The sequence below is a fragment of the Lissotriton helveticus genome, chromosome 7 (genome assembly GCF_964261635.1).
Source record: "Lissotriton helveticus chromosome 7, aLisHel1.1, whole genome shotgun sequence".
Classification (NCBI taxonomy): Eukaryota; Metazoa; Chordata; class Amphibia; order Caudata; family Salamandridae; genus Lissotriton; species Lissotriton helveticus.
Genome location: NC_136068.1, coordinates 1,303,796,508 through 1,303,822,478, shown reverse-complemented (window position 1 = coordinate 1,303,822,478; position 25,971 = coordinate 1,303,796,508). Strand labels below are relative to the sequence as shown.

The window sequence follows — 25,971 nt, the reverse complement described above, 5'->3', positions numbered from 1 at the left end:
TTTAAGCATCATTGTAAAGAACACTGACGGAGGTAATTTCCAACAACAATTTAAGCATCATTAGAAGAATGTTTATTTAAGCAATATGCGCACAAGCAATATGCGCACAATCACATAAACTTACTTACAAAAAAAGCGTAAAGCGAGCACATTAAAAACGGGAAGCAGCGAGCACATTAAAAACGGGAAGCATAAACAGAAAAAAAGTAAAGTAAAGTCCACATTTGTAAAGCGCACAATCACCCGTAAGGGTCTCTAGGCGCTGGGGGGCCGTCGGGAAGATTAAGCGAGCTATTGCCCAGAGTCACATGGTGGTGGGCTAACCTGCCGCCGGAGCCGGGGATCGAACCGTGGTCCCCAGATTCCAGCGTCAGTCGCCCTGGCCGCGGCGCCACACCTCTCCCAACAAGCAAAGCGGTGCATATTTGGAAATATGTTTATTTCAATAAGCAAAACATCAACGTCAGTCACTGCACGGTTCGCGCCTGCAATCCTCCAATCATACCAAGATTATATATATATTTTTTTTCATATACTTATTTTTTACAACAAAATTTGATGGGAAGTTTATTTATCACGCACATCCCCTCATATCAATATATCTGCTGGGTGCATGGGTGGCATGGGTGGATGGATGGGTGGGTGGGTGGATGGATGGATGGATGGGTGGGATGGTGGTGTGCGACATCCCCTCATATCAATATATCTGGTGGGTGCATGGGTGGCATGGATGGGTGGGTGGGTGGATGGATGGGTGGGTGGGTGGGTGGATGGATGGATGGATGGATGGGTGGGTGGGTGGGATGGCATGGGTGGATGGGTGGGTGGGTGGATGGATGGATGGATGGGTGGGTGGGTGGGATGGGTGGATGGATGGATGGATGGTGGTGGATTGGATGGATGGGTGGGTGGATGGATGGATGGGTGGGTGGATGGATGGATGGGTGGATGGTTGGGTGGGATGGGTGGATGGGTGGATGGATGGTTGGGTGGGTGGGTGGGATGGGTGGATGGATGGATGTTTGGGTGGGTGGATGGCTGGATGGGTAGGTGGATGGGTGGGTGGGATGGGTGGATGGATGGATGGTGGTGGATTGGGTGGATGGATGGATGGATGGATGGGTGGGTGGATGGATGGATGGATGGATGGATGGATGGGTCGGTGGATGGGTGGGTGGATGGGTGGATGGATGGATGGGTGGGTGGGTGGGATGGGTGGATGGATGGGTGGGTGGGTGGATGGCTGGATGGGTAGGTGGATGGGTGGGTGGGATGGGTGGATGGATGGATGGTGGTGGATTGGGTGGATGGATGGATGGGTGGGTGGGATGGGTGGATGGATGGATGGATGGGTGGGTGCCTGGATGGATGGATGGGTGGATGGATGGATGGGTGGGTGGGTGGGATGGGTGGATGGATGGATGGGTGGGTGGGTGGATGGCTGGGATGGGTGGATGGATGGATGGGTGGGTGGGTGGATGGCTGGATGGGTAGGTGGATGGGTGGGTGGGATGGATGGATGGATGGATGGATGGTGGTGGATTGGGTGGATGGATGGATGGGTGGGTGGGATGGGTGGATGGATGGATGGATGGGTGGGTGCCTGGATGGATGGATGGGTGGGTGGGATGGGTGGATGGATGGATGGGTGGGTGGGATGGGTGGATGGATGGATGGGTGGGTGGGTGGATGGCTGGATGGGTAGGTGGATGGGTGGGTGGGATGGGTGGATGGATGGATGGTGGTGGATTGGGTGGATGGATGGATGGGTGGGTGGGATGGGTGGATGGATGGATGGATGCCTGGATGGATGGATGGATGGGTGGGTGGGATGGGTGGATGGATGGATGGATGGGTGGGTGCCTGGATGGATGGATGGATGGGTGGGTGGGATGGGTGGATGGGTGGGTGGGTGGGTGTTCCGATGGGTGGGTGGTCGGATGGATGGGTGGGTGGGGTGGATGGATGGATGGGTGGGTGGGTGGGTGGATGGATGGATGGATGCATGGGTTGGTGGTGATATGGGTGGGTGGATGGATGGGTGGGTGGATGGATGGGTGGGTGGGTGGGTCGATGGATGGGTGGGTGGGTGGGTGGATGGATGGATGCATGGGTTGGTGGTGACATGGGTGGGTGGATGGATGGGTGGGTGGGATGGGTGGATGGATGGATGGATGGGTGGGTGCCTGGATGGATGGATGGATGGGTGGGTGGGATGGGCACACAAAACGAGGGAAACAGAGGGCAGAAGGGCACTCAAAAACGAGGGAAACATAGGGCAAAGGGGCACGAAAAACAAGGGAAACACAGGGCATTAGGGCACGCATAAAAGAGGGAAACATAGGGCAGGAGGGCACACAACAACGAGGAAAACATTGTGCAGAGGCAAGAAAAAACGGCGGCAAATAGTGCACACATCATACGCTATCCATTATGTAAAGTGGTTGCACACTAATTTGCTTCAATGGCCGACACTAACCGTTGGGAGGTCTGAAAACTCAAATTTTGTGACTGGAGGGTAATGTATTTCAATGAGAAGTTCAGGGAGAGGCAAATGCCTGACTGGTGAAAATGCGCGTTTATTCCTCGACCGATTTTAGTTAGATTAGCATTTACGTGGATAAAGACAAGCTTTGCATGTTTTCCGAAACGGCTAACAAGGTGAGCAGTGTGCGCTACACTAAAATTAAGTGTTAAATTAAAGGCAATTATTTTGCGGCTTTACGGGAACATGAAAGGTGCCAGATATAGCCGTAGATCTTAATGCCAAGGTGCCAAGTAGCAAGACAAACCATGCATCGAACACTTTTTTTTTTATAAGGCTCAAACACATCAAATTACAGCGTATTTCTCTAAGGGAAGAGCTAGGAGATACTGACTAAGTAAATCATTGCAACGCATCGCGTTTCCCCCATTCCTGCCAAGAGTTAATATTCTGCACCAGCTGCACGTGCCAGGAACTTTAGTTTTTAAGATAGGGCCGAAGGCAGGCACAGAGAATGAGGGGAACACTTACCGATTACAGGAGGCAGTCCACACGGTACCGGCACAGGGACAAATAGATTAACACACTGTGTGCAACACAATATATACCCCCCCCCCCCACCAACCCATTGGCGATGTAAAACATTGCGTTGTTAAGTCGCGCGATGTCATGTCGCCGATAGAACAGGCTATCCAAGGCTGTGCCCGCAGTTGCGTCGTAACGACGCGCGATCAAAAAATGGCCGCTGTGATGTCTTCTGCGATGTTTTTCCCATGATGCAAACGCCCGCGATGAGATTACTTGCGATGGATAGTCATACAACCCTCTGGCACATAAGCCGAAATCAAGATGGGAAATGCCCCCTAAATTTCGCATAAGGTCAATACCAACTGTAAGCTCCAACAGCTGCATTCAAGCACATCTGCCATTCTGTCATTTGATTTGTATAGTGCAGACTTGGGTGGCCTTTAAGTAAGTACTACTGCTAGGGTGTTTCCACTGAAGCTCAGACCGATCCACCTGCCTGTGCTTCAATATGATGATGATGTAGTGTTGCTGAATTGCACTCTAGTGAAGCTGCAATGGCACTTTGAGACCCTGGACATATATAACAAAGTAAATCATTGAGCATTCAACCTGGCCACAACTAATGTCATGGTGTTCAGCTGAGGGCTTAGCAAAAATTTAAGTCGGGCCCTTACAAGTGTTACAGTGGCCAAAGCCCCGGGTTATAATTACCTGGGCACGTGTTCGATGAAAGGGGTGGTTACAAGAACTACTTATCTGTGCTGAAAAGCAAGTCTGCATCACTAATAAATGGTATGAAAAACATGAATTTAAATCTTCCAAGTCCAGAATTCCTTCCATTAGTCATATGTGGTGCTGAGGCACAGATACAGTGAAAGACACAAGGATGTTATGTGAAAAGATGTATTGTCAATAAGGCCAGAAATGCGTATTGGCTCCAAATCATTTTAACATCTTTTTAAGTGACCTCAATTAAGATTGAATCTACTATGCCCGGTGATTTTCCCTTCCCAGCCTCCTTCTTAAATACATTCTCCCCGGGTTAAAAGACTAATGCATCACAGCTCTGTTTTTACCCAACGGTGTTCTATCGCATGATCACACTGCCGTAGGTTTGCCATATGCTGTTTATGCACTGGTAACATACTCAGTCAGCTGGCAATGATGTCAGTTAGTTTGAGCAAAACTCAAATTGTATTGCTTGCCAAGCCAGATTTCAAATCCCATTCGCACGAAGGCAATGTATGGCTTGAGGAAGTATCAGCTTTTTGACATTTTGGGGTACTCTTTGACAATAAACCTATTTGGAGACCCGTTATCAAATCAAAGAGAAAATCACTGTGCATATTAGAGTCAATCCTATTCATGGGGGGAATCCACTTTGCCCATTAAATCGCATATTTAGTACAGTTACTCCACTGCTAACTTACGGATGCCCATCGTGGTTTCAAGCTTCCAAATTCCAGACCAACTCCCTAGAGGGTCTAATCTAGCCTAAATTCCTAGAGCTCCAACCAAGAATGAGTTGTGGTGAAATTAAGGGATTTTTCCCAGACTGGAAAGACTGATATTTGTTCATTGAGTCAAGCAAATTGCTCTAAATGGTTAAAGACCTTTGTTCAAGAGTCTACCTCTAGATCCCTCTAGATACCTGTCCATCTACTGTGTTAGTGAGGGTTTTTAGAGGCTCTCCACCATGGGATTTCACTGATAATTATGAACAGTGAACAGCCTTATCTAAATGTGGGATCCTGGTCCACTTACAAGAGAAAAACATTTTTTTAAACAAATGCCTTGTAATTCTATTAACAGAATAATAAGCCATTGCAAATAATATTAGAGTCTTTGATCCTCCCCTCTTTCCCATCCTTAGACACTGTAGATCAACTACAAGGCAAATAACTAAGCGTATCCTTAACATCATGGAACTCTGCAAGGACAAACATACTATAGAAATATAAAGGAGTGGCCAGGGTAAACCCGTACCATTAGGCCAACTAGAAGAACTGTTGGGCCCTCAGTGTCAGGGTAAAGAAATATTGATATGCCAGCCTAGTAAAATTCTGAGTTAGTGGCACCCATATTTCCGAAAATTTGCAGTGAATATTGAGCAACTCCACAAGATGCACATCCTAGTTGCTTTCTCTTTTAAGCATCTCTCACAAACATCTCATGCAGTTGGAAATGGAGATGTGAAGATATCATAAACTATTAAAACATGAGCCTTTAGTCCACATCTCTATGTGGAACACACGTAAATGTTTCAGATATCTCTCAACGGACACTCTCAATCCTCTTCTGGGAGGGGTTCACTAAGCTCCTCTTTCCATCTGGTCTAATATACTCAAGTAGATTCCTGTGTACGTGTAAGCAAGATGTGGTTTATCTTAAAAAACAATCCCCGGGGGGCCTTGTACATTCTGAGACATTGTTACAATCAAGTGATCAGTCTGGTAACCACCACTTACTTTGATTGATAAAGGGTCTAATTCCCCAGTTGAAAATAGTGCAGCCTGTAAGGTACATCTCCAAATCCCACTTTGCATTCCTCAAACCACTTTTTGCATTTCTGTTTGAAGATGAAGAGGTGTGTCACTGTCCTACATTCCTCCAGCCAGCACCGTACAAAGGATTCCCCTTCACATGTGGGCGTGAAATCTGTTTTTTCACATGTTGGAAGAGGGAAAGGATATGGGGTTGTCTCTGAGCCCTGCTTGATCTCATACCTCGAGGACAGACATGAAAGGAGTGACAGAGGAATTGAGTTTTCCTAAACCAGGCCATAACCCAAAGGACCATCTGCCTACTCACTACATCTTGATCCATAATCAGTCATTTTTGTCGCATTTTCCTAGCCACACACTCCTAAAACAATTTGCAGGCTCCCGACTTATTAATATTTTAAGAGATCAGAGTACACTAAATATTTGCGAGACCAGTACTGTTTTGAAGATACGTGTCTTCTCCTTCCAAATAAATTGCATGCTATTTTTACTTATTACTTTAAAAACCATATTCTCGTATAGGTTGAAGAACCGGGTTTTTAGAACCCAGCGGCGCCAGGGGCACGCCCAAAGTCTTCGGATTCACCTGTCTTGGTATACAGAGACACGGAATACTTCTAGGTGGCGTCAGAGATCAAATTTATTAGCTGCAGCTAGTAACAGTAATCCCAGCAATACAACACGGTGTACAACTCAGGAAACTGCTCAATTTCATAGAGCAAGACATCACTTTTTATCCACATTTTACTCATTATAAATGCACACCCACTGCGACAAATACTGATGAATGAAATACATTTTCCCACACATTATCACATTGCAAAAGCTCCGTATGGAATTGGCCGAGCGCCGTCGAGAGGCCTCCTTGCGAGGCTCCTCTCCTACAATCATAACAGCCGAGCAATCACACCAGTACACAGGGACACCACACGAGAGTAGATTCTTAAGAGTCTTTATATAAAGAATAAAGGCAAGTTCTCGCAGCAATATGTACAGGGGGATCGAGGGATCCGTAAAGTTTCGGTATCAGGGGAAAGGGGTAGCGGGACAGTCTTGGTACCAACTGGTACTTGGATACCCGGCGCACAGCTCTCAATCCTCGAGCTGGGGGGTGCAAGGAGCCGTGACGTCGTCAGCAGGGCTCTGAGAATGGTGCAGCGTGGTCGGGCCGCAACAGCGTCAGCAGGGCTCCGAGGATAGTTCAGCGTGGTCGGGCCGCGACGGCGTCAGCAGGGCTCCGAGGATGGTTCAGCGTGGTCGGGCTGCGACGGCGTCAGCAAGGCTCCGAGGATGGTTCAGCGTGGTCGGGCCGCGACAGCGTCAGCAGGGCTCCGAGGTTCCAGGTTCCAAATACAAGAGTTCTTATCAGGATCAGCCGCGACGAGGTCAGCAGGGCTTCGACTCCAAGATACACCTGGAGTCCTAATCCAGGGCTGGCCCAGATATAGGACTGGAGTCCTTTGATGTCCGGACCCTCGCGCCTGGGGGTCAGAGGGGCCGGGATGAGAGTGTCCAGGCACCCAGCAGGGGGGTGGAGCCAGCGCCCAGGGAGGCCGGAGGCGATCGATACCAGGCGTCCGGGGACGGCTGGAGGGCCATCAGAACTTCCCTCCTCCTGGATCCGTCAAGTGGCCACTCTACCACCTGGGCGGATCTTGGTGCCTCGATGTCGGGGCTTTGCTGGGGCCGCGGCCGGGGTCGGGCCGAGGCCACGTGCTCGGGACGTGATGGGCCCAAGCTGGAGTCGGGCCTGAAATGGCGGCCCGGGGTGGTGGCCGGACCGGCAGGGTTGTGGCGAGCAGGGTTCGCCGGGTTCCAGAGGGGAGAGCCGTGGGTTGCCAGGGGGGCTGCTCTCGTTGAGAGTTCGTGGAGGGTAGTTTCAGGGGGGGCGACAGCGGGTCGATGGAGGGCCGATGTCGTCCAGGGCCCGCCATGTGGGAGGGGTAGGACCACGCCACGAGGCCGGGTCCAACACACGTCCCCTCCAGCTGAAGGCAGGGAGAGTCACCCATCTTCTTGGGGGTTCTCCTCGCCGAGGCGGAAGAAGCGGGACAGGCCATCAGCATTGGCGTGGTCATTGCCAGGGCGATGTTCCACAGTGAAGTCCATCCCTTGCAGGGAGATGGACCATCGCAGCAGCTTCGGGTTCTCGCCACGCATCTGCATCAGCCACCGCAGGGGCCGGTGGTCGGTCTGGACTCGGAAGTGGGTGCCGAAGGTGTAGGGCCGGAGTTTCTTTAGGGCCCATACGACGGCGAAGGCTTCTCTCTCGATGGTGCTCCACCGTTGTTCTCGAGACAGCAGTCGCCGGCTGATGAAGGCCACAGGATGGTCAACCCCCTCGGGGTTAACTTGTGATAGGACCGCCCCGATGCCGTGCTCCGAGGCGTCGGTTTGGACTACAAACTCTCGGCTGTAGTCGGGGGCTTGGAGCACAGGGGCGGTGCACATGGCAGTCTTCAGAGTCTCGAAGGACGTCTGACACTCGGGGTCCAGTGCACCTTCTGTGGCTGCTTTTTGGAGGTCAGTTCAGTGAGGGGCCCCACAATGCTCCCATAGTTTTTTACGAAGCGCCGGTAATACCCAGTGAGCCCCAGGAAGGCTCGGAGTCCTGTCTGGGTGACCGGGGGCTCCCAGGCCACGATGGCGTCAATCTTTGGTTGGAGGGGAGCCACATGGCCGCTCCCCACTTGGTGCCCCAGATAGGTCACAGACCCTTGGCCTATCTGGCACTTGCTTGCTTTCACAGTTAGTCCGGCCCGTCGGAGGGCAGTCAGGACCTCCCAGAGGTGCTTCAGGTGCTCGGCCCAGTGGAGGCTGTACACCGCAATATCGTCCAGATATGCGGCACTGAACTCTTCTAGCCCCGCCAGCACCTTATTCACCAGTCTCTGGAAGGTGGCCGGGGCGTTTTTCATGCCGAAGGGCATTACCTTGAAATGGAAGTGGCCATCGGGGGTCGAGAAGGCAGATCGCTCTTGGGCACCCGGTGTGAGGCCGATCTGCCAATACTGCCGTGAGGTCGAAGGTGCTGAGGTACCTGGCGGCCCCCAGGCGATCGATCAGTTCATCGGCCCGGGGTATGGGATGGGCGTCGGTCCTGGTGACGGCATTCAGTCCCCAGTAGTCGACACAAAACCTGAGTTCCGGAGTGGCGCCGGGGGCGGCGGCTTTAGGGACCAGGACAACTGGACTGGCCCAGGGACTGTCTGAGGGCTCGACCACCCCTAGGGCTAGCATCTTGGCAACTTCGGACTGGATGCAGGCCCGAACTCGGTCGGGAACTCGGTAGGCCCGGTGTCGCACGGGCGGGCTGTCCCCGGTGTCGACATCGTGGACACACCACTGTGTGACCCCGGGAGTGCGCGAAAACAGGTCTGCAAACTGCCCCAACAGCTCCTGGCAGTCCTGGCGCTGTTCGGGGGACAGGGCGGAGGAGAGGGTGACTCCCTCGATGGAGCCGTCCTTTTCAGAGCACTTCAGGAGGTCGGGCAGGGGCTCGGAGTCGTCTTCGGTTCCGTCATCTGTGGCTAGCAGCAGGCTCAGCTCCGTGCGGGCAAAGTGAGGCTTGAGCCGGTTGGCGTGCAGAACCCAGAGGGGGTTCCTGGGGGACTCCATGTCTACCAGATAGGTGACGGGGCTCTTGCGCTCCACCACTTTGAAGGGCCCCGTCCATTTGTCCTGGAGGGCACAGGGTTCGACCAGGGACATGACCCAGACCTGCTGGCCCGGCTCGAACTCGATGGACGAGGCGTTCTGGTCATACCAGCGTTTCATCTCCTCCTGACTGGCCTCAAGGTTGTCCTCGGCAAGTTCCCGGAACTTCCGAGCCTGGTTTCGGAGGGTCAGGAAGTACCGGTAGACATCAGGCGGAGCATCTCGGACTTTAGTCTCCCAGCCTTCTTTGACCAGGCTGAGGGGACCCCGGACAGGGTGTCCGTACAATAATTCAAAGGGGCTGAACCCCAGGGACTTCTGTAGCACCTCCCGATAGGCAAACAGGAGGCAGGGCAGCAGGACGTCCCATTTGCGGCGTAGGGGCTCTTCCAGGCCCTTGATCATCCCCTTGAGTGTTCAGTTAAACCGCTCCACAAGTCCATTCCCTTGGGGGTGATACGGGGTGGTGAACTTATATGTGACCCCGCACTGTTGCCACAGGGACCGCATATATTTTGATATAAAGTTTGTGCCCCTATCACTCACGACCTCTCGGGGGAACCCCACTCTGGAGAAGATCCCCATTAGCGCTCGGCCTACCACGGGGGCCGTTATGGTCCGGAGGGGGATGGCTTCTGGGTAGCGGGTGGCATGGTCCACCAGGACGAGGATGAAGCGGTGCCCCTGAGAGGTTCGGGGGACCAGGGGCCCCACGATGTCGATCCCCACCCGCTCGAAGGGGGTGGTTACCACGGGAAAGGGTTGGAGCGGGGCCTTGACCTTTCCCCCGCTCTTTCCGCTGGCTTGACAGGTCGGACAGGTTCTGCAGTGATTGTTCACATCGTTGCGCATTTTTGGCCAGAATAAATGGGTCACCAGGCGGCTGTAGGTTTTGTCCTGCCCCAGGTGCCCGGCGAGGGGCTCGTCGTGTGCCAGGTTTAGGAGGAAGTCTCTGAATCGTAGGGGGACCACCAAAACTCAGCTGGCCCCCAGTTCGGCAATTTTCTGTTCGCTGTATAGGAGGTCGTGGTCCCAGTAGACCCAATGGGACCCCAACGTGTCCCCGGCGGCTTGAGCTGCGGCTTGCTGCCGAGTTCCCTCGAGGGAGGGACAGGCCTTTTGTTCTTGCCGGAATTGTTCCCGGGTGGGACCACCTTCCTGGCGCCATTGGGCTAGTTCAGGGAGGTCGCCGAGCTCGGCGATGTCTTCGCGGTGGGGCTCCGGTGGCCCGGACTCAGGGTCGGTTTCTTCAGCGACGGTGGGCGGCGGTGTCGCAGGCCACTCCGGTTCTTCGGTCGGGGCGGCCTCGGTCGGCGCCGGGGCCCGGGCGGCCATGGATCGGGTGGTCGCGCAAACCCACTTGGGTAGTCCCAGCATCCCTAGATGCTCTCTCCGCTCGACTTGGGCCCAGGGGGAACTCTCGAGGTCGTTTCCGAGGAGGCAGTCCACGGGGGCGTCGTCCCGGACGGTCACCTTTAGCAGGCCCGACACCCCCCCCACTCGAAGGGGATTCGGGCCATCTGGCACAGGGTCTCGGAATTGTCGGCGGCCAGCACGGGGCACAGCACATTTGGTAGTATCTGTTCGGGAGTCACCAAGTGGCAGCGGACGGCCGTCACACTGGCCCCAGTGTCACGGAGTGCTTCGGCCCGGCGCCCATTAATGTTGACCCACTGACGGTATTTTTGGGTGTTGCTCGGGAGGGGAGCCCGGGGGATCATGTCTCTTTCGCACAGACAGACTGGGGCCATGGTGGCGGGCTCCCACTCGGTCTGATCCTCGTTGTAGACCTCTTCTTCTCCTTCTCCTTCTTCCAGGGCTGCGGCAGCGATCTGGCGGGTCGGAGGCCCGGTGGTGCCGGGACGCTGGCTCATTGGGCAGTGGGGGTCACTGGCAAAGTGACCGGGCCGCTGGCATCTGTGGCAGGTAACGTTTGGGCGGAGCCCCGGCTGTGCTGGGGGGGCCCCTCTTCTTGTCAGGGATGGTGAAGTGTTGTTCTGGGGCGACCCCCGGGGCGGACTCCGGGGCGGCGCTGCCGGGAAGTCTCTGTTCCGGTGCTGGCCTCCTCCGCCGCCTCGCTGGCAGAGGTGCCCCTGGGGGTTCCGTCCTGATTCTCCTATCGGGGCCCGGGGGACCCGGGTGCCCACCCATCGATCGGCCTCGACGGCGAGTTTCCGTGGCTCGGTCAGCTTGCTGTCGAGTAGATGCTGTCTGAGCTCGACAAAGCAGTTGTTGGAGAGGTGCTCCCATACAATGAGGTTGAACAGCTGCTCGTAGGTGGTCACTTTGCTGCCCTTGATCCACCCTTCCAGCGCCCTGCTATAAAAGTTCACGTACTCTACCCATGTAGTACCGGGGATCTTTTTACAGTCTCTGAATCTCTGCCGGTACATCTCAGGGGTGAGCCCATAACGGGTGAGCAGGGCGTCCTTCATATGATCATAGGAGGACATCACATCATCGGCCAGTTCCAGCAGGATGTCTCTTCCTTCGCTGACGAATTTCCCCCATAAGCCGGCACCCCAATCTTTTCGGGGTATGCGGTGCGCAGTCATGGCGACTTCGTAGGCCTTAAACCACTGCTGGATGTCGTAATTTTTATAGTATTCTTTGACGACATCCTTGGGAATGTGGACCTTCGTGTCGGCAGGAGGCGGGGGGCTTCGGTTCACAGCGGCGCCAGCTTCTTCGCTCTTGGCCTTGATCTCTAGTTCTTTGAGGCCACGCTCGTGCTCAAACGTTATTTTCTTTTCTTCCAATTCTCTCTGCCTCCGTCTCTCCTCCAGGTCTCCTTGCAGCCGTAGTTGCTCAAGGGCCATTTTCTTTTCCGCTAGCTGGAGTTCTCCGTCCAGCCGGAGTCGAGCCGGCTTCTCTCTCGCTCTCGGGCGTCTTCGTGGGAGAGGCCCGTGTCTATGTTGGCGGTTCTTTCTTCCACTGGTGCTGTTATGGTTTCCTGGGCACGTCTGGGACCGTGTCACCTTCGGTTTGGGGTGGTGTCGCTTCGGCCTCCACCCATGTTTGCAGCGCTTCTTTAAAATCCTCTTTGGTGCTTAGTCCGGTGGTAGCGATACCTAAGTCTTTGCAAAATTGTTTGAGTTCTTTATGGGTGTACTCCTCCAATAGTTCCTTCTGGAACTCTGCGGTTGTTCCGGCTTCTTTAGTACTCATGGTTGCTGTGTGTCTCTGTTAATAGGGGGCGAGTTACTCGCTGTACGATTTGCGTCGGCTCGGATCCCGTCGCCTGCCACCAATGTTAGAAAGGCGATCCCAGGGGAGACAGAAGATGTCTGACTGACCACCCCGAGACCCACCTCTCCGTATGGAATTGGCCGAGCGCCGTCGAGAGGCCTCCTTGCGAGGCTCCTCTCCTACAATCGTAACAGCCGAGTAATCACACCACTACACAGGGACACCACAGGAGAGTAGATTCTTAAGAGTCTTTGTATAAAGAATAAAGGCAAGTTCTCGCAGCAATATGTACAGGGGGATCGAGGGATCCGTAAAGTCTCGGTATCAGGGGAAAGGTGTAGCGGGACAGTCTTGGTACCAACTGGTACTAGGATACCCGGCGCACAGCTCTCAATCCTCGAGCTGGGGGGTGCAAGGAGCCGCGACGTCGTCAGCAGGGCTCTGAGGATGGTTCAGCATGGTCGGGCCGCGACGGCGTCAGCAGGGCTCTGAGGATGGTTCAGCGTGGTCGGGCCGCGACGGCGTCAGCAGGGCTCCGAGGATGGTGCAGCGTGGTCGGGCCGTGACAGCGTCAGCAGGGCTCCGAGGTTCCAGGTTCCAAGTACAAGAGTTCTTAAAAGGATCAGCCGCGACGAGGTCAGCAGGGCTTCGACTCCAAGATACAACTGGAGTCCTAATCCAGGGCTGGCCCAGATATAGGACTGGAGTCCTTTGATGTCCGGACCCTCGCGCCTGGGGGTCAGAGGGGCCGGGATGAGAGTGTCCAGGCACCCAGCAGGGGGGTGGAGCCAGCACCCAGGGAGGCCGGAGGCGATCGATACCAGGCGTCCGGGGATGGCTGGAGGGCCATCAGAACTCCCCTCCTCCTGGATCCGTCAAGTGGCCACTCTACCACCTGGGCGGATCTTGGTGCCTCGATGTCGGGGCTTTGCTGGGGCCGCGGCCGGGGTCGGGCCGAGGCCACGTGCTCGGGACGTGATGGGCCCAAGCTGGAGTCGGGCCTGAAATGGCGGCCCGGGGTGGTGGCCGGACCGGCAGGGTTGGGGCGAGCAGGGTTCGCCGGGTTCCAGGGGGAAGAGCCGTGGGTTGCCAGGGGGGCTGCTCTCGTTGAGAGTTCGTGGAGGGTAGTTTCAGGGGGGGCGACAGCGGGTCGATGGAGGGCCGATGTCGTCCAGGGCCCGCCATGTGGGAGGGGTAGGACCACGCCACGAGGCTGGGTCCAACAGTCCCAAATTCAATTTCCACAAGCCGGACAAACCCATAATTGAAAGCACTACCCATGTAATGAAAAGTCATAAGAAAAGAAACAATTCAGATGCTGAATAGGATAAGATATGTGCAAGGAAACTAAAGTTAACGATCTCCTGAACACTGATTGGCAATCTCAGACAACGATCAGCTAGAGAAATTGGCCTCGCGATAGGGTCAGTTTCAGGTGATGGGGTCAGCGTCCTGCAGTTCACTCACAAGTCAGAAAAGTCCTACTTAATACGTACATGAACAACGAAGCCCATGCTACTTTGTTCGTTCGGTTACCTCCACGGCCTACGTGAGGGCAACACAAAATGGCGTCACGAACAACTCAAACAAAATAGAGTCTGGTCCCGAGAATCACGGAACCTCAAGGTCAAGCTCCTTAGTTGTTGCTGTGAGCAAGCTGGAGTCCGTCAAGGACATCAAAATGTCACCTGCAAAGAGACAGATTGGAAAATGGTATTTTCTTCCTTGCTGTATTCTCTTTTAAAGCAAATGCATAGCTGTTCTTGATTTTAAAACAACTTCTGTGACAGTCACTACAGTGGGTCGGATTGAAAGTGAGCTGGCTCGCATCTCGTGTTTTTTTCCAAAGAAGTTGTGACTCCTTAAATACAGCCACACTGATGGAATTCCAGTTGAGCCTTAGTACTTGGTTTCGTGTATGTTTATCCCCTCCTCATCCAGCAAAACAAAAAGAAAGGCTTCTTATGATTTAGGAACCTCAAGGGGTGTTGAGTCAAAACATTTCCTGAACGGATGATATTGTAAGAACAAGCAGTTATTTTTGTTTTCTTATGATGGGGACTCCTAGGTAATAGCGTTATTTGAGCCCATAATGTATCAGTGGGAAGGAGCTTTTCTCATGAATTAAAAAAGACTGCTGTTAAAGTACTTATAGCTACCTAGAGATGCAGAAACGTCAACAACTTTTTAGAGGGTGCTGGTTCAAGAGATGCATGAAGCTGCCACTTGGTTCTCTTTAACTACATTTGTGAAACATTATTGTTTTGATACTGATGAAAGCATAAAAAGATTCAGTGGTTCAGCAAATCTTTGGATGGTTCATTCTTTTTTTGTGGGACATCCATGGTCATTCTTCCTTATTTGTTAGTGATTGCTGGGGAAATCTTCCAACCGATAAAGAATCTGCAGAAATTAGTAGCCTTTAGGAAAAAATACAGCCACTTGGTTTCCTCAGCAGATTGATTGTCGCCCACTGGTTCTTCCGAATTACCACACATTTTCTTGGTACCTCTATTGGGGCAAATCCCTCCGAAGCACACAAAACAATATCAACAGAGTTAAACATCACCTACAGAGTCAGGACTTTTTGACAGAGCTGTGAAGGTCCTTTCTGATGCGGTAATAAATAACCCACAAAACATTGCCAGGGTGGCATGATACGTTTTGAAAATTTCTAGGGCCATATTATCAAGGAACGGAGTTAAAATTATCACAGCTTTAGCGGCAGGAAACTGCCGCTAAAACGGCGATAATGGGCTTAATAATATGCCGTAGAGAATTCCAATAGAAGCCTCTGTTAACACCAGAACATGGGCTTCTATTGGAATTCTCAAGGGCATATTATCAAGTCCATTATCGCCGCTTTAGCGGCAGTTTCCTGCCACTAAAGCGGCCATAATTTTAACTCCATTCCTTGATAATATGCCCCAAAGCTGGGTAGGATCTCTTTACTGCTGTTACAACTTGCTTGTCATTGAAATGTAATAGAATAGCACCCTCTGAAATAATGTATTCTTGTGAGGACAATCCTGTCATAAGTGACTTTCCCTTTAATTTTGGTGGATACCCATTATTGAATCCTTACAAAGGCTACCTCTTGGACAGAAACCTTGGTAAACATAGCTTTATCACCTCTTTCCTTTCTCTGGTTAATAACTTTCTAATGGCACCCTAAATAGTAAGGGTTTCTGGAACTTTTTAGGTGATTCTGCTAAAGAAAATTCTCTTCTTCCTCTGTTTTAATATGCATCCGTACCTCCTCTAAGTTTGTGCCATAGACATAGCGCTTTCTTACATCATCTGCCTCAGGCCAATCAACATTCACATTAGGGTGTTCTCTGGGTTGACCAGGAACAGGTAGACCCACCTTAGACTGCAAGGATGCATAGATGCTTTAAGAATCCTATCCTTTGTCTGAGTCAAAGTAGGACATTCTGCAGACTTACCACCAGGATTCTCGCTCTCCTGGTCTGAAGAGTTGCCTTACTTTGCTTGTTTTTAGCACAGCATTTTCTTTCTTCCATGGTGAAATTGGAAACCACCTGGGAACATTGGGAACACAAGCACTTCCTGATTGGCCTGTTTCTACAGTAATGAGGCCACATGCTCCATGAAAGTCGTGACCCCACTGCCATAAAACATATATTGTAATTGGCGGCCACCGAGGACCTGGGAAGCGTGCAGCCTGCTGAGTCATGCCACAAGCTCAGTGATACGGCATATCACAGGTAACCTCCTGTAGCGGGACCACTATACCAGGCCTATGCTGGGAAAAACAATGCGTGCATTCATGCATCAAGCACCAGCAGAGGCAAGGTCACTCTAGCAGGGAATTCAATAATTATTTTTTAAAAAAGAAAGGCAGCTTATGCAAGCCAAGCTTATAAATAAACAAGCATTGGCAATGCCAGGAGGATCTGACTTTAAGGGAATGTTGTATGATAATGTGAAGCATTAGAAGTAAATAGCATAGGAATAAATATGTATTCGTGTGGCAGCAAAGAGCTGTAGAATAATATCGGTGTAGGTTAAAAAGTCAGGTGACAGGTGCACTGTCGAGCCAGACCTAAAAATCTATGTCGGTTAATAACTGACCTCCTAGCCGTGCTGTTGCCAGAGAAAAACAACATAAATTATCTAGTTATCTAAAACACTTTTAAGCATTCCAATGTAATGTGTGTGCCCCTGAAAGTACACGCTCAAGCAGCTGTAAAAACAAACGAAATGATCACAGTTGCGTGAAGGCCAAGCACTTTTTTTCGTGGAAGCACTCAACGTCTGCCCAATTAAAACATGTGGTCCTGGCTGCCAACGTGGTGTGAACGTAGTCAAAGTGATGCATAATTGTCTGATCACAACTGTGCTGTAAAGCCAGACTGTAAAAAGAATATAAAGTCTCATGTACTGGTGTTAATTCGTTTACTTTCGAGAGTAGGCAGGCTTAATTAGGGCACCATGTACAAATCTCCGTTTTTTCCTTATTTCCCTTGATTGCAGTCGGCAAAACACTGTCTGTGTGTTGGTGCAGGTCCTCACGTTGTAAGGTCTGTGACAAGGAAGGCTGATGTTGGGGTAAAGGTTAGTTCTGCAAATTTCTAAACCCTTCATATCTGTATGCTAAGGAATCTAAGGCATATGAAGCCTGGAAGGCAAGGAGAGAGGGAAACATTGATTAAGGTTACTTATTTCAGGAGTCGACAGGAAATGTACAGCTTTGAAATATTGGCTCAACATAAAAAATACATAGAGAACTTGTTTTGTACATAAAGTTATTTTTAAACATTTGATTAACACACTATGGCCCTCAGGTCGTGAAGCCGAGGATAATTCCGATATGTGTGGTGTCTACTGTAACCACACATAACGGAATTGTGAGTTTGACGGCAAACATCGCACCTTCCCTCCCCCTGATAATTTTCGGCAGGTCAAAGCTGCCGAAATGATGTATTGGCGTATTAATGCCTGGTAATCACCGTAGCATCGGATTTTGGTTCTACAAGCACCAACATTCTTATGTTATTCCCCACTGTCAAAGAAAAAAACTCATAAGTGGGTGGTATTTATTGCACCCTAATAATTCCGATTTTGTGGAGTTGGATTCTATCGTGCAATAAATTTCAACCCTAACACCGAGCCACTCGTAATGTTGGCTTAAATAGTTGCATTTGTGGCAGTAAAAAAGCAATTTAAAACTGATGATGACAACTAATTAATTGATTGATTGTGTTTCACATCCTGAAGGGAAGATTAAATGACTTCTTTTTGTCTTTTTTTTTTAAACAAATTCTGTCAGCTTCTAAGATTCGGGGGAAATCATCTCAATCTGCAACAAAGATGGACGCCAACAGCGCGACAGAGCGGCCTCGAAGTGCCAAGTCGTCTTCCAGCACTCATGGTATTTAGTTATTTGTAACTGGGCGGACCCTATGGACTATACATTACAGAGCTTTTCACTTGGAGGCTGTGTACAAGAGAGCCATCAGCAGGAAGGGGGGTTCCTCTGCTGTTGGCACATGTGGTCATGGAATGGGGGAAACGTCCGCTATCGGGCCATGTATGGACAGGTATTGTTGTTATTAATTTTTTGGGGGGTAGGATTTGCTAGGGAATAGGGTATGGATTCCTTTGTTTGAAGGGCGGTAGGTTAAATACAGAATGGAAATAGTTCTAATTATTTTGAAAGAAAAAATGTGTTTGAGAGCAGTTTCCTAAAGATAAGGGATGACATATGATAAGCGTCAAATACATAACAATTCCAGAAATGAGAATAAAAGCATAGTCCAGGAGGGCGTGGCCAAGATGGCAGCGGAGTAGCAGCGATTCTTTGAAGCTCCGCTTGCCAATGCCTACAATAAGCTTCTACATTGCTTTCCCGGGGCCCTAAGGGCTTTCAAAGGGAGGTCCATGAACCGGAACACCAGCAGCAGGGGTTGAGCTGAGAATTGGCAGCCGGAGCAGTCTTGGAGCCAGTGCGGAGGTGCTGTGAGTGGGTGGCCCTGACATCGGGCTGAGACACAGCAGAGAGGGCTAGCCGCAGATACCAGGGACGAGCCTGGTTGGCGTCCGGCGGTGCTGCTGGAGACACGTGAACCGGAGCCCCAGTGGATGGGACTGGGCCCAGAGTTAGCGCCTTTGCAGCTTTGGGGCCAGTGTGGAGGTGTCCTGAGCGGGCGGCCTTGCCATCAGACTGGGACGCAGTGGAGCAACTGTGGGCCGCGGATTCCGCTCGGGTGAGCTGACTGCACCTCTGGCAAACATCAGTGACGCACCTGGTCGGCGTCCGACGGCACTGCTGGGGACATGGACCAAGAGTGGCCTAGACGAGGGCGGGCGTTGCAGAGGAGGTCTGGTGGCCAAATATTGGAAGGTAGGCCTGGATGCCGCAACGCCACACACAGATCTGAGCCTAAGGCCGTCCGAGGCCACCTCGTGCAGAGACAGGCTCCAGCGAGTCCCGGGGTGGCCACACCACAGGTAGGCCGGACCCCTTGCTTGAAGTCCAGAGACACATAGGGGGCGTGGCCACAACTAGAGGAGGCAAATGAGGAATTGGCTCCCAGCCCCTCCCCCCCCCCACAGAACCCACCTGCCTAAAGCACTGTCTACAGCCGCAGGGGAGACGGGGCGGTGCACTTGAACGGCACTCGACTGAGGCGCAGGAGGGGTGACCAGCGGGGAAGGACTAGAGAGGAGGCGGGGTGCCCAGAATGGGCCGTAAACCACGGCGGCCAATTTGGATGGGGGGCTGGAAACAGGCCTTGAGACTGGGACCTTAAACCCTCCCGACAAGAAAGCAAGCTGGCATTGGAGAAGATACTGGTGTGAGAGTCCCAAAGGGGTGGCCTGCCCCCGAGTCTACATCATGCCCCTGCCGCTGGGGGGAGACCAGGGATCTGAGACTGTACAGCGAGGGAGCAGGAGAGAGGGCGTACGGGTTTCCCCCATTGGCTAGCAGTGGCCCGAAAGCGGCCTACTTGCTGAGAAAGATCCATGAGACCTTACAGAGGAGGCTTCACCGAGATGACCACCCACCGGGTGAGAAAGAAGCCTACAATCAAGGACCTCCTACAGAATCCATGCTCGAAGAGGGCGGATACACATGGCCCGAGCAGTTAGCGGCCCAACCCCAAGATGGAACACACACACATGGACCCCACGGGGGAACACACAGAGGAACCGATCACTCGTGGCCTCCTGGAACAACTCTTTGGCACGCTTAGGGAAGACTTTGTGGGCCTAAAGCAGGATGACACTTCTGACATTGAGCAGATCAGAATGGAGATCCAGAAATAGGTGATCGAGTGGATTCACATGAGAGAACTCGGGACCGTACAGAAGAGGAGATCACTGAGCATGCTCTGGAACTGCTGGAACTCAGAGATCATAATGAAGAACTCTGCCTCCACCTGGAGGATCTTGAAAACCGTTGGAGACGGCCCAACATCTGCATCAAAGGAGTGCCACTCCAGGCGGACGGCAGGAAACTGGAGGAATGGGTGATTTGCTTCTTCCAACACTCTGCACCGATGCTTGGGGACAAAGAGATCAATCTGGATTGCACTCACTGTGCCGGCAGTCCTGCCTCAAGCCCAGGTCAGCAACTACCTTACCTGCCTCCATTTATACAAACAGAAGGAAGTCATCATGAATGCAACCCTGGACAAAGCGACCATTGCGTTTGAGGGTCTTCAGGTTGAACTCTATCAAGACCTTTCACCCCTCACTCTTCAGCTGCGTAAAACCCTGAACCCGGCTACAACTTATCTGCGAGATAAAGGAATTTGCTATCGCTGGGGGCATCTATTCCAACTGTCTTTCCTATGGAACAAGGAGTTGCAGGCGGTGCGGTCCCTAAAAGAAGCGCAGGACTACTCGGAATTAATCTGGAGGAGGGGGGAGCCTCTGAGTTGCGAAAGACAACACAACATCTCGAGGGCCACCAAAACCGAGCCACTGACGATGGAAGAAACGCACAAGGCCCTCTGATTTGGAAAGCCAGAAAGAAAGGGAAGCCTTGCTTCGACAATTACAGAGTCATGACAGTACAGGAGAGTCCTCCAATGACTGAACTAAAATCTAGCTACCTATCTTCTGTTTGCGGGCTGCCGCAGACGGCTGATGTGTCCCGGGGAAAATAGAAATCGGTCTTGGTGGAGGGAGCTTGTTCCTCTCGGAGTGATGACCGACTGTTAGATACATGGACCCATGCACGATGGTGCGATCCACGCCCGACGGATGGCGATTTTCTTATTATATCTGTTCCCCCTGTTCTACTTTTCTCTCACTTCCCCCCCCTTCCATATAATGGGTATCAGAGGACATCTTCTACACAGTTGGGGACATGGTCTCAATCAGGTGGGCCGGGGACACAGGGTGTGCCAGGGTGTGATGTACCACAGACATGTAGTGACAGTCTTTGGTGGGTGAGAGGGAGCCTCTATTTTGGGATGACTAGTGTGAAATCTCAATGGGTACTAAACCAAGCAAGGCTTTCACGTTTCAATCTCCAGGTGGGGCACTAGTATAGGGTCCACTGCCGCTCCACCCCTCTGGCAGTGAATGGTGTTGGGGTTGGTGAGGGCCTCCACTGCCGGACCACGACTGCCTAACGCTTCCCCTGATGGGTACGGGCTGGGAGAGGGAGGCCGCAAGCCCTCAAAGGACCCCCGCCTGGTACCCCATGGCGTTCCCCTAAACCTTCCCCATGACAACACTTAAGGTTTTGATATTGAGTTTTAATGTCCGGGGCCTCATAAATAAATAAACTCACCCTTTAAATGATGCGCGCTCCTTGCAATGCTTAGAGATATACAAAATGCGATATCTGCCTTTTGCAAGAGACCCTCCTGATGCATACCGATTGGAAGTGCCTCCGGGCCAAATGGTTTGATAGACAATACTTTTCCTCTGCAGCCAGGAAAAGGGCAGGGGTGGCCATACTTTTAGCTACACAGTTCCAGGGAACAGTGCTGGGCGTGCATGCAGAAACACCAGGAAGGATGCAGGTGCTGTGGGTATCATTGGGGACCCACACATACACTATAGCTTCTATTTACAGCCCAAATGAACATTAAGAAACCTTCCTCCGGGAAACACTAAATACTATACTCGAATCCCCAGTTGAGGATTTATTAGTGGGGGAGGATTTAAATATAGTACCCGACCCCCAAATAGATAGGTCTGTGCAACATACGTGACACTTGGTGTCACTCTCGGATTCCATGATACAGAAGCTGGGGAGGTTGGATTGACAGACGTCTGGAGACACCGCAATCCCACTGCTCGGGAATACATGTTTATTTCTGCGGCACACCAAACCTATGCGCACATAGATCTTTTCCTGACATCCCCGCGAGTCTAAAGGGACACCCGAGAGGTCATGATAGGGACGGCTGCTCTCTTGGACCATTCCCCGATTTCCCTTGTACTGCAGCTAGCCCGGGGATCCCCAAGCCAGAGACGTGGAGATTAAATCACAAACTGCTCACATACGACTCCAACATTAACGAAATACAGGCAGCTATACAAACTTATTTAACAACCAATGATGACGGCTCGGTCGCTATTCCCCTGGTGTGTGATGCACTGAACGCCGTCATAAGGGGGACTGTTTCTAGCCTTCACAGCGGGCCTGAACAAAGATAGGAGGGACAAACGGGAACACCTGAAGTCGCAGATCAGGGAGTTGGAGGGGGTGCATCGCCGTATGGTCAGGTCCAGATCAGACGACTACTCAACACCACGCGGAAACAATTGAGGGCCCTGGACTGCGACCAAGCGGAATATGCTCTCCTGCGCACTAAGCAGCGCTACCATGCGGGGGGAAACAAAGCCGAGAAACTCATGGCACACTTGCTTCTCTCTCAGACAAATGCCTGTCGCATTGCAGGGATCAAAAACCCTCAAGGGAAGATCCTTCGATCCATTGCAGCCGAATTTGAGACCTTTTACATGGATCTCTACATAGCGGCCCGAATGGACTAGGCGGCGGCTGAGGCTTCTGTTCGCCGGGCGCCAGTGCCTTCTCTCCCACCCCCAGACTCAACCAAATTAGATGCGGAAATACACCCGGACGAGGTGCTACGGGCCATCCAGGGTCTCACTCCGGGGAAAGATCCAGGAGAAGACAGTTTTCGGTCAATTTTTTAAAGCTTTTGCCTCCGATCTGACCCCGCTGCTCGTCTGTCTTTTTAACACATTTAGCGAAACCGGAGCCCTGACCCCTTCGATGTCTATGGCGGAGGTGGTTGTGATACCTAAACTGGTAAAAGATCCATTAGATTGTGCCTCGTATCGGCCCATATTCCTATTAAATTATGATTTAAACATGTTTACCAGCATATTAGCACCTCGTCTAGCCCCCTACATGCAGGGCCTAGTGGATCCAGACTAATCCGGCTTTATCCCAGAGCGCAGCTGCAGCGATGGGACCCGGCGATTGTGCCATCACTTGGATAAAATCCAGCGCACCCTGCAGCCTGCTGAGCTCCTGTCGGTGGACGCCGAGAAGACATTTGACAGGGTGCACTGGCCATATTTGAGACAGGTACTACATATGTTTGGTGTCGGCAACCGATTTTTGCAGTGGATGAATTGTGTATACAGTGGCCCAGAAGCCCGCATCAGAGTGAACGGAGTCGCTTCTCGGCCCTTTCAGATCATGAGGTATACCCAACAAGGGTGTCTGCTCTCACCCCTCTCTTCGCTCTCGCTATGGAGTAGTTTGCAGAAAGAATCCGCCAACTCCCCACCATCACTGGGATTCGGATGGGAGATAGAAAGAATAAAATCTCGCTTTACGCAGATGATGTGGTGCTCTTCCTCACGCAACCGTTCTCCCTACCTCCCCTTCTAGGAGAAATAGAGGCCTTTTGCCAAGCCTCTGGCTTCAAAATTAACATCCAGAAGACACAGGCCTCAGCTTAACCCTTTCCAAAGCTGACCAACAGCAGCTAGTGACACAGTTCCGGTGTGTGTGGCCCCCTGGGGGCATACCTTACCTGGGGTTGCGTATATTCCCCACGATCGAGAATGCGGCCCAGGTGAACTATTTGACGCTCTTAGCTGAGATTCGGGGGGAGCTCCTTACCTGGAAGAAACATACAATGTTGTTGTTTGGTAGGCTGGCGGCCATTAAACTGACTCTCTTGCCCTGCATCTTGTAAGTGATGCAGATGCTCCCATTGCACCCCCCACCCCTGCTGGTGGCCCAGCTGCAACACCTTATTGGGGGCCTTATATGGGGAGGGAAGGTGCACTCTTGGCACAATACCAGACGTACCTGAGGCAAGAAGACGGGGGACTTGGGGTTCCGCACCTTGAGCGATACTTTCAGGCAGTTCAATTGCTTTGCATTATAGAATGGTTTAAACTGGAGTCAGAGAAACACTGGTGCTTCATTGATCGCGCGATCGCAGGTAGGCATATATGGAAGGTACCCTGGCTCCCTAAAAGACACTGACCAGTCGGGTTTATGTTTCTCCGGTTTTGAGGGCCACCCTTGTGGGTGTGGGACAGGGTGCAGGAGCCATGCAGACTCTCCACCTCCATGTGGCCATTGACCCCTTTTATAGGCAACCCAGAATTCCCCCAGGCTATTGAAGGGAACAGCTATCTTAAATGGCAAGAGGCCAATTGCAAAAGAATTGGTGACCTCTTCAATGAGAAAGGAGTAATGGATTTTCCCCAACTTATGTCAGGCTTTGGAACCCCCAAGGACCCGTATTTGCAATACCTTGCTCTACGCCCCTGGGTGACTCAAGCACAGATGGGTCCCCACGGGAGCCACCCCCTAACTAAATTTGAGCAATGGTGCATTACCCGGAATTCGGATAAGAGCTTGCTATCAAATATATACGCCTTCTTGAAAAAGCCTGACAACAATACTAAATTCCCTGTGCAACATAGGTGGGAATCTGAACTTGAGCATGAGTTCTCCCCTAGAGAGTGGCAAGATATTATTCATACGGCCAAGGCCTCCTCCTGTAGCACTGCTGGACAGGAAATGTTCCTAAAAATAGCACATTATTGGTACTATATCCCTGCGAGAATTGCACAGTGGAAGCCTGGGGGGGGGATAACCTTTTCTGGCGCTGATGTGGACAGCCTGGCACCCTCACAAATATTCTTTGGCAATGCCCAAGGATACAAACCTATTGGGACTCAATTATGCAAGACATAGACACCATCTACCACACGGAAATACCCAGATTTCCCAGTTACATTCTATTAGGACTCCCCAATGCGCTTACATATCCTCTTAAGTCTTGCCGAGGAAGAGCAATCACTTTAGCGTTGGGCGCTGCTAAGCAGGTGCTGTTGTCCAAGTGGGGAACAGAGGAGGTCTAAACTAAACTAGACTGGTTACATAGAGTATGGGGGGTAGTGGCCATGGAAAAGATCGCGGCAAGCCTTACACACACTACCCAGATTCGATAAAACCTGAGTCACCGCCATCGAATTCCTATTCTCGTAATTTATGGAGCTCACATGTCCGAGATACCTCCGGGTCCTCCGTCTCCCTAAAGCAAATCCCTCCAAGGAGTACCCACACCCACACAGAACAGAACAGAACATTCCCGCTGTGGACAGACGTTTACATTACTGGGATACAGACCATCTCTATATACCTGAACCCTATCTTTTCTACACTCTACCCCTCCTCAACCCATCTACGAAGTCAAGTATTCTCTACTGCTCCCCACCGGCCAATAGATGTAGGTTGCGGCTATTGTTACCTTTGCACTCTTAAAACTAACAAAAGATTTAAACAATAAAAGCATAGGCCAACATTCACAAAAATAAAAGAGAAGGGTGCTTAATTAAAAAGATGACAGCTATGACGAGTGAAGCACATGGTATTCTTCTGTCATGTTCATACTTTGAAACTGTTTCTAAGGGAATTTGGTCTTCTGCATGGGTTTAGTACAAGATGGAAAAATATTTACAGAAGGGGTATTGGGTATTGGCTTTGTTCAGTGATTGGTAGCGGCTCACAAGTGCGCCCCCTGTATTCATTTTTGAGGAGGCCAATATAGGGAGTAGATGACCAGTATAATAGCTAGCCAAAGATGAATATAGAGGTCGTGAATGCCGAAGTGGTAATGGAGGGGTGTTTGTGTGGCATATGAGGTAAGACAGAATTCCCACGCAATGTAGTAATTTAAAGCATGTATAATACAATGTAGGTTAAGAAGGACCAACATCATGCCTGATTTTTTGAAAATTCATATAGGATATTTAATACACTGAATCACTGTGGAAATTTCCCAAATAGCAAGTAGTGGCCATGAAAATCTAGCAAGGGCCTGGCCCTCTTGGGCTCAGCTTTGGAGATCCTGATTTAAAAAGATACTTACAAATTATGACAGCTTTGAGCCTGAGCTATTTTACCAGAACTGGTGTGTTTCAATTTTAAATATTTTGAGAAAAGTCATTCAAATTCAGTGTATTATGTTTTTTAAGAGGTATTTATGTCAGTAGTGTTTTGTTTGGGGTTAAAGTGTCCGTGCTACAGTGGGGATACTCCTAAAATGTAGTCAAAGTGCTTTTATTTGGAGACAGCTCTGGGTAAAGAGCGGAGTGATATTTCCCCTGTTATGGGTAGCT

At 51.3% G+C, this 25,971-nt stretch overlaps 1 protein-coding gene and 1 long non-coding RNA gene across 4 annotated transcripts in view; one reads left to right on the top strand and one right to left on the bottom strand.

The window, feature by feature from the left end:
- The window catches only part of QRICH2 (glutamine rich 2), a 418,913-nt gene that overhangs the window by 375,851 nt on the left and 17,091 nt on the right, over positions 1-25,971 (top strand). For all 3 annotated transcript variants that reach the window (XM_078654585.1, XM_078654584.1, XM_078654583.1), the window contains one exon: positions 17,657-17,758. In XM_078654585.1, coding sequence (XP_078510711.1) covers positions 17,657-17,758 — 102 coding nt within the window. The remainder of the gene's footprint in view (positions 1-17,656; positions 17,759-25,971) is intronic.
- LOC144770241 (uncharacterized) overlaps positions 1-25,971 on the bottom strand; it is a 70,879-nt gene that overhangs the window by 28,805 nt on the left and 16,103 nt on the right. The window lies entirely within an intron of this gene.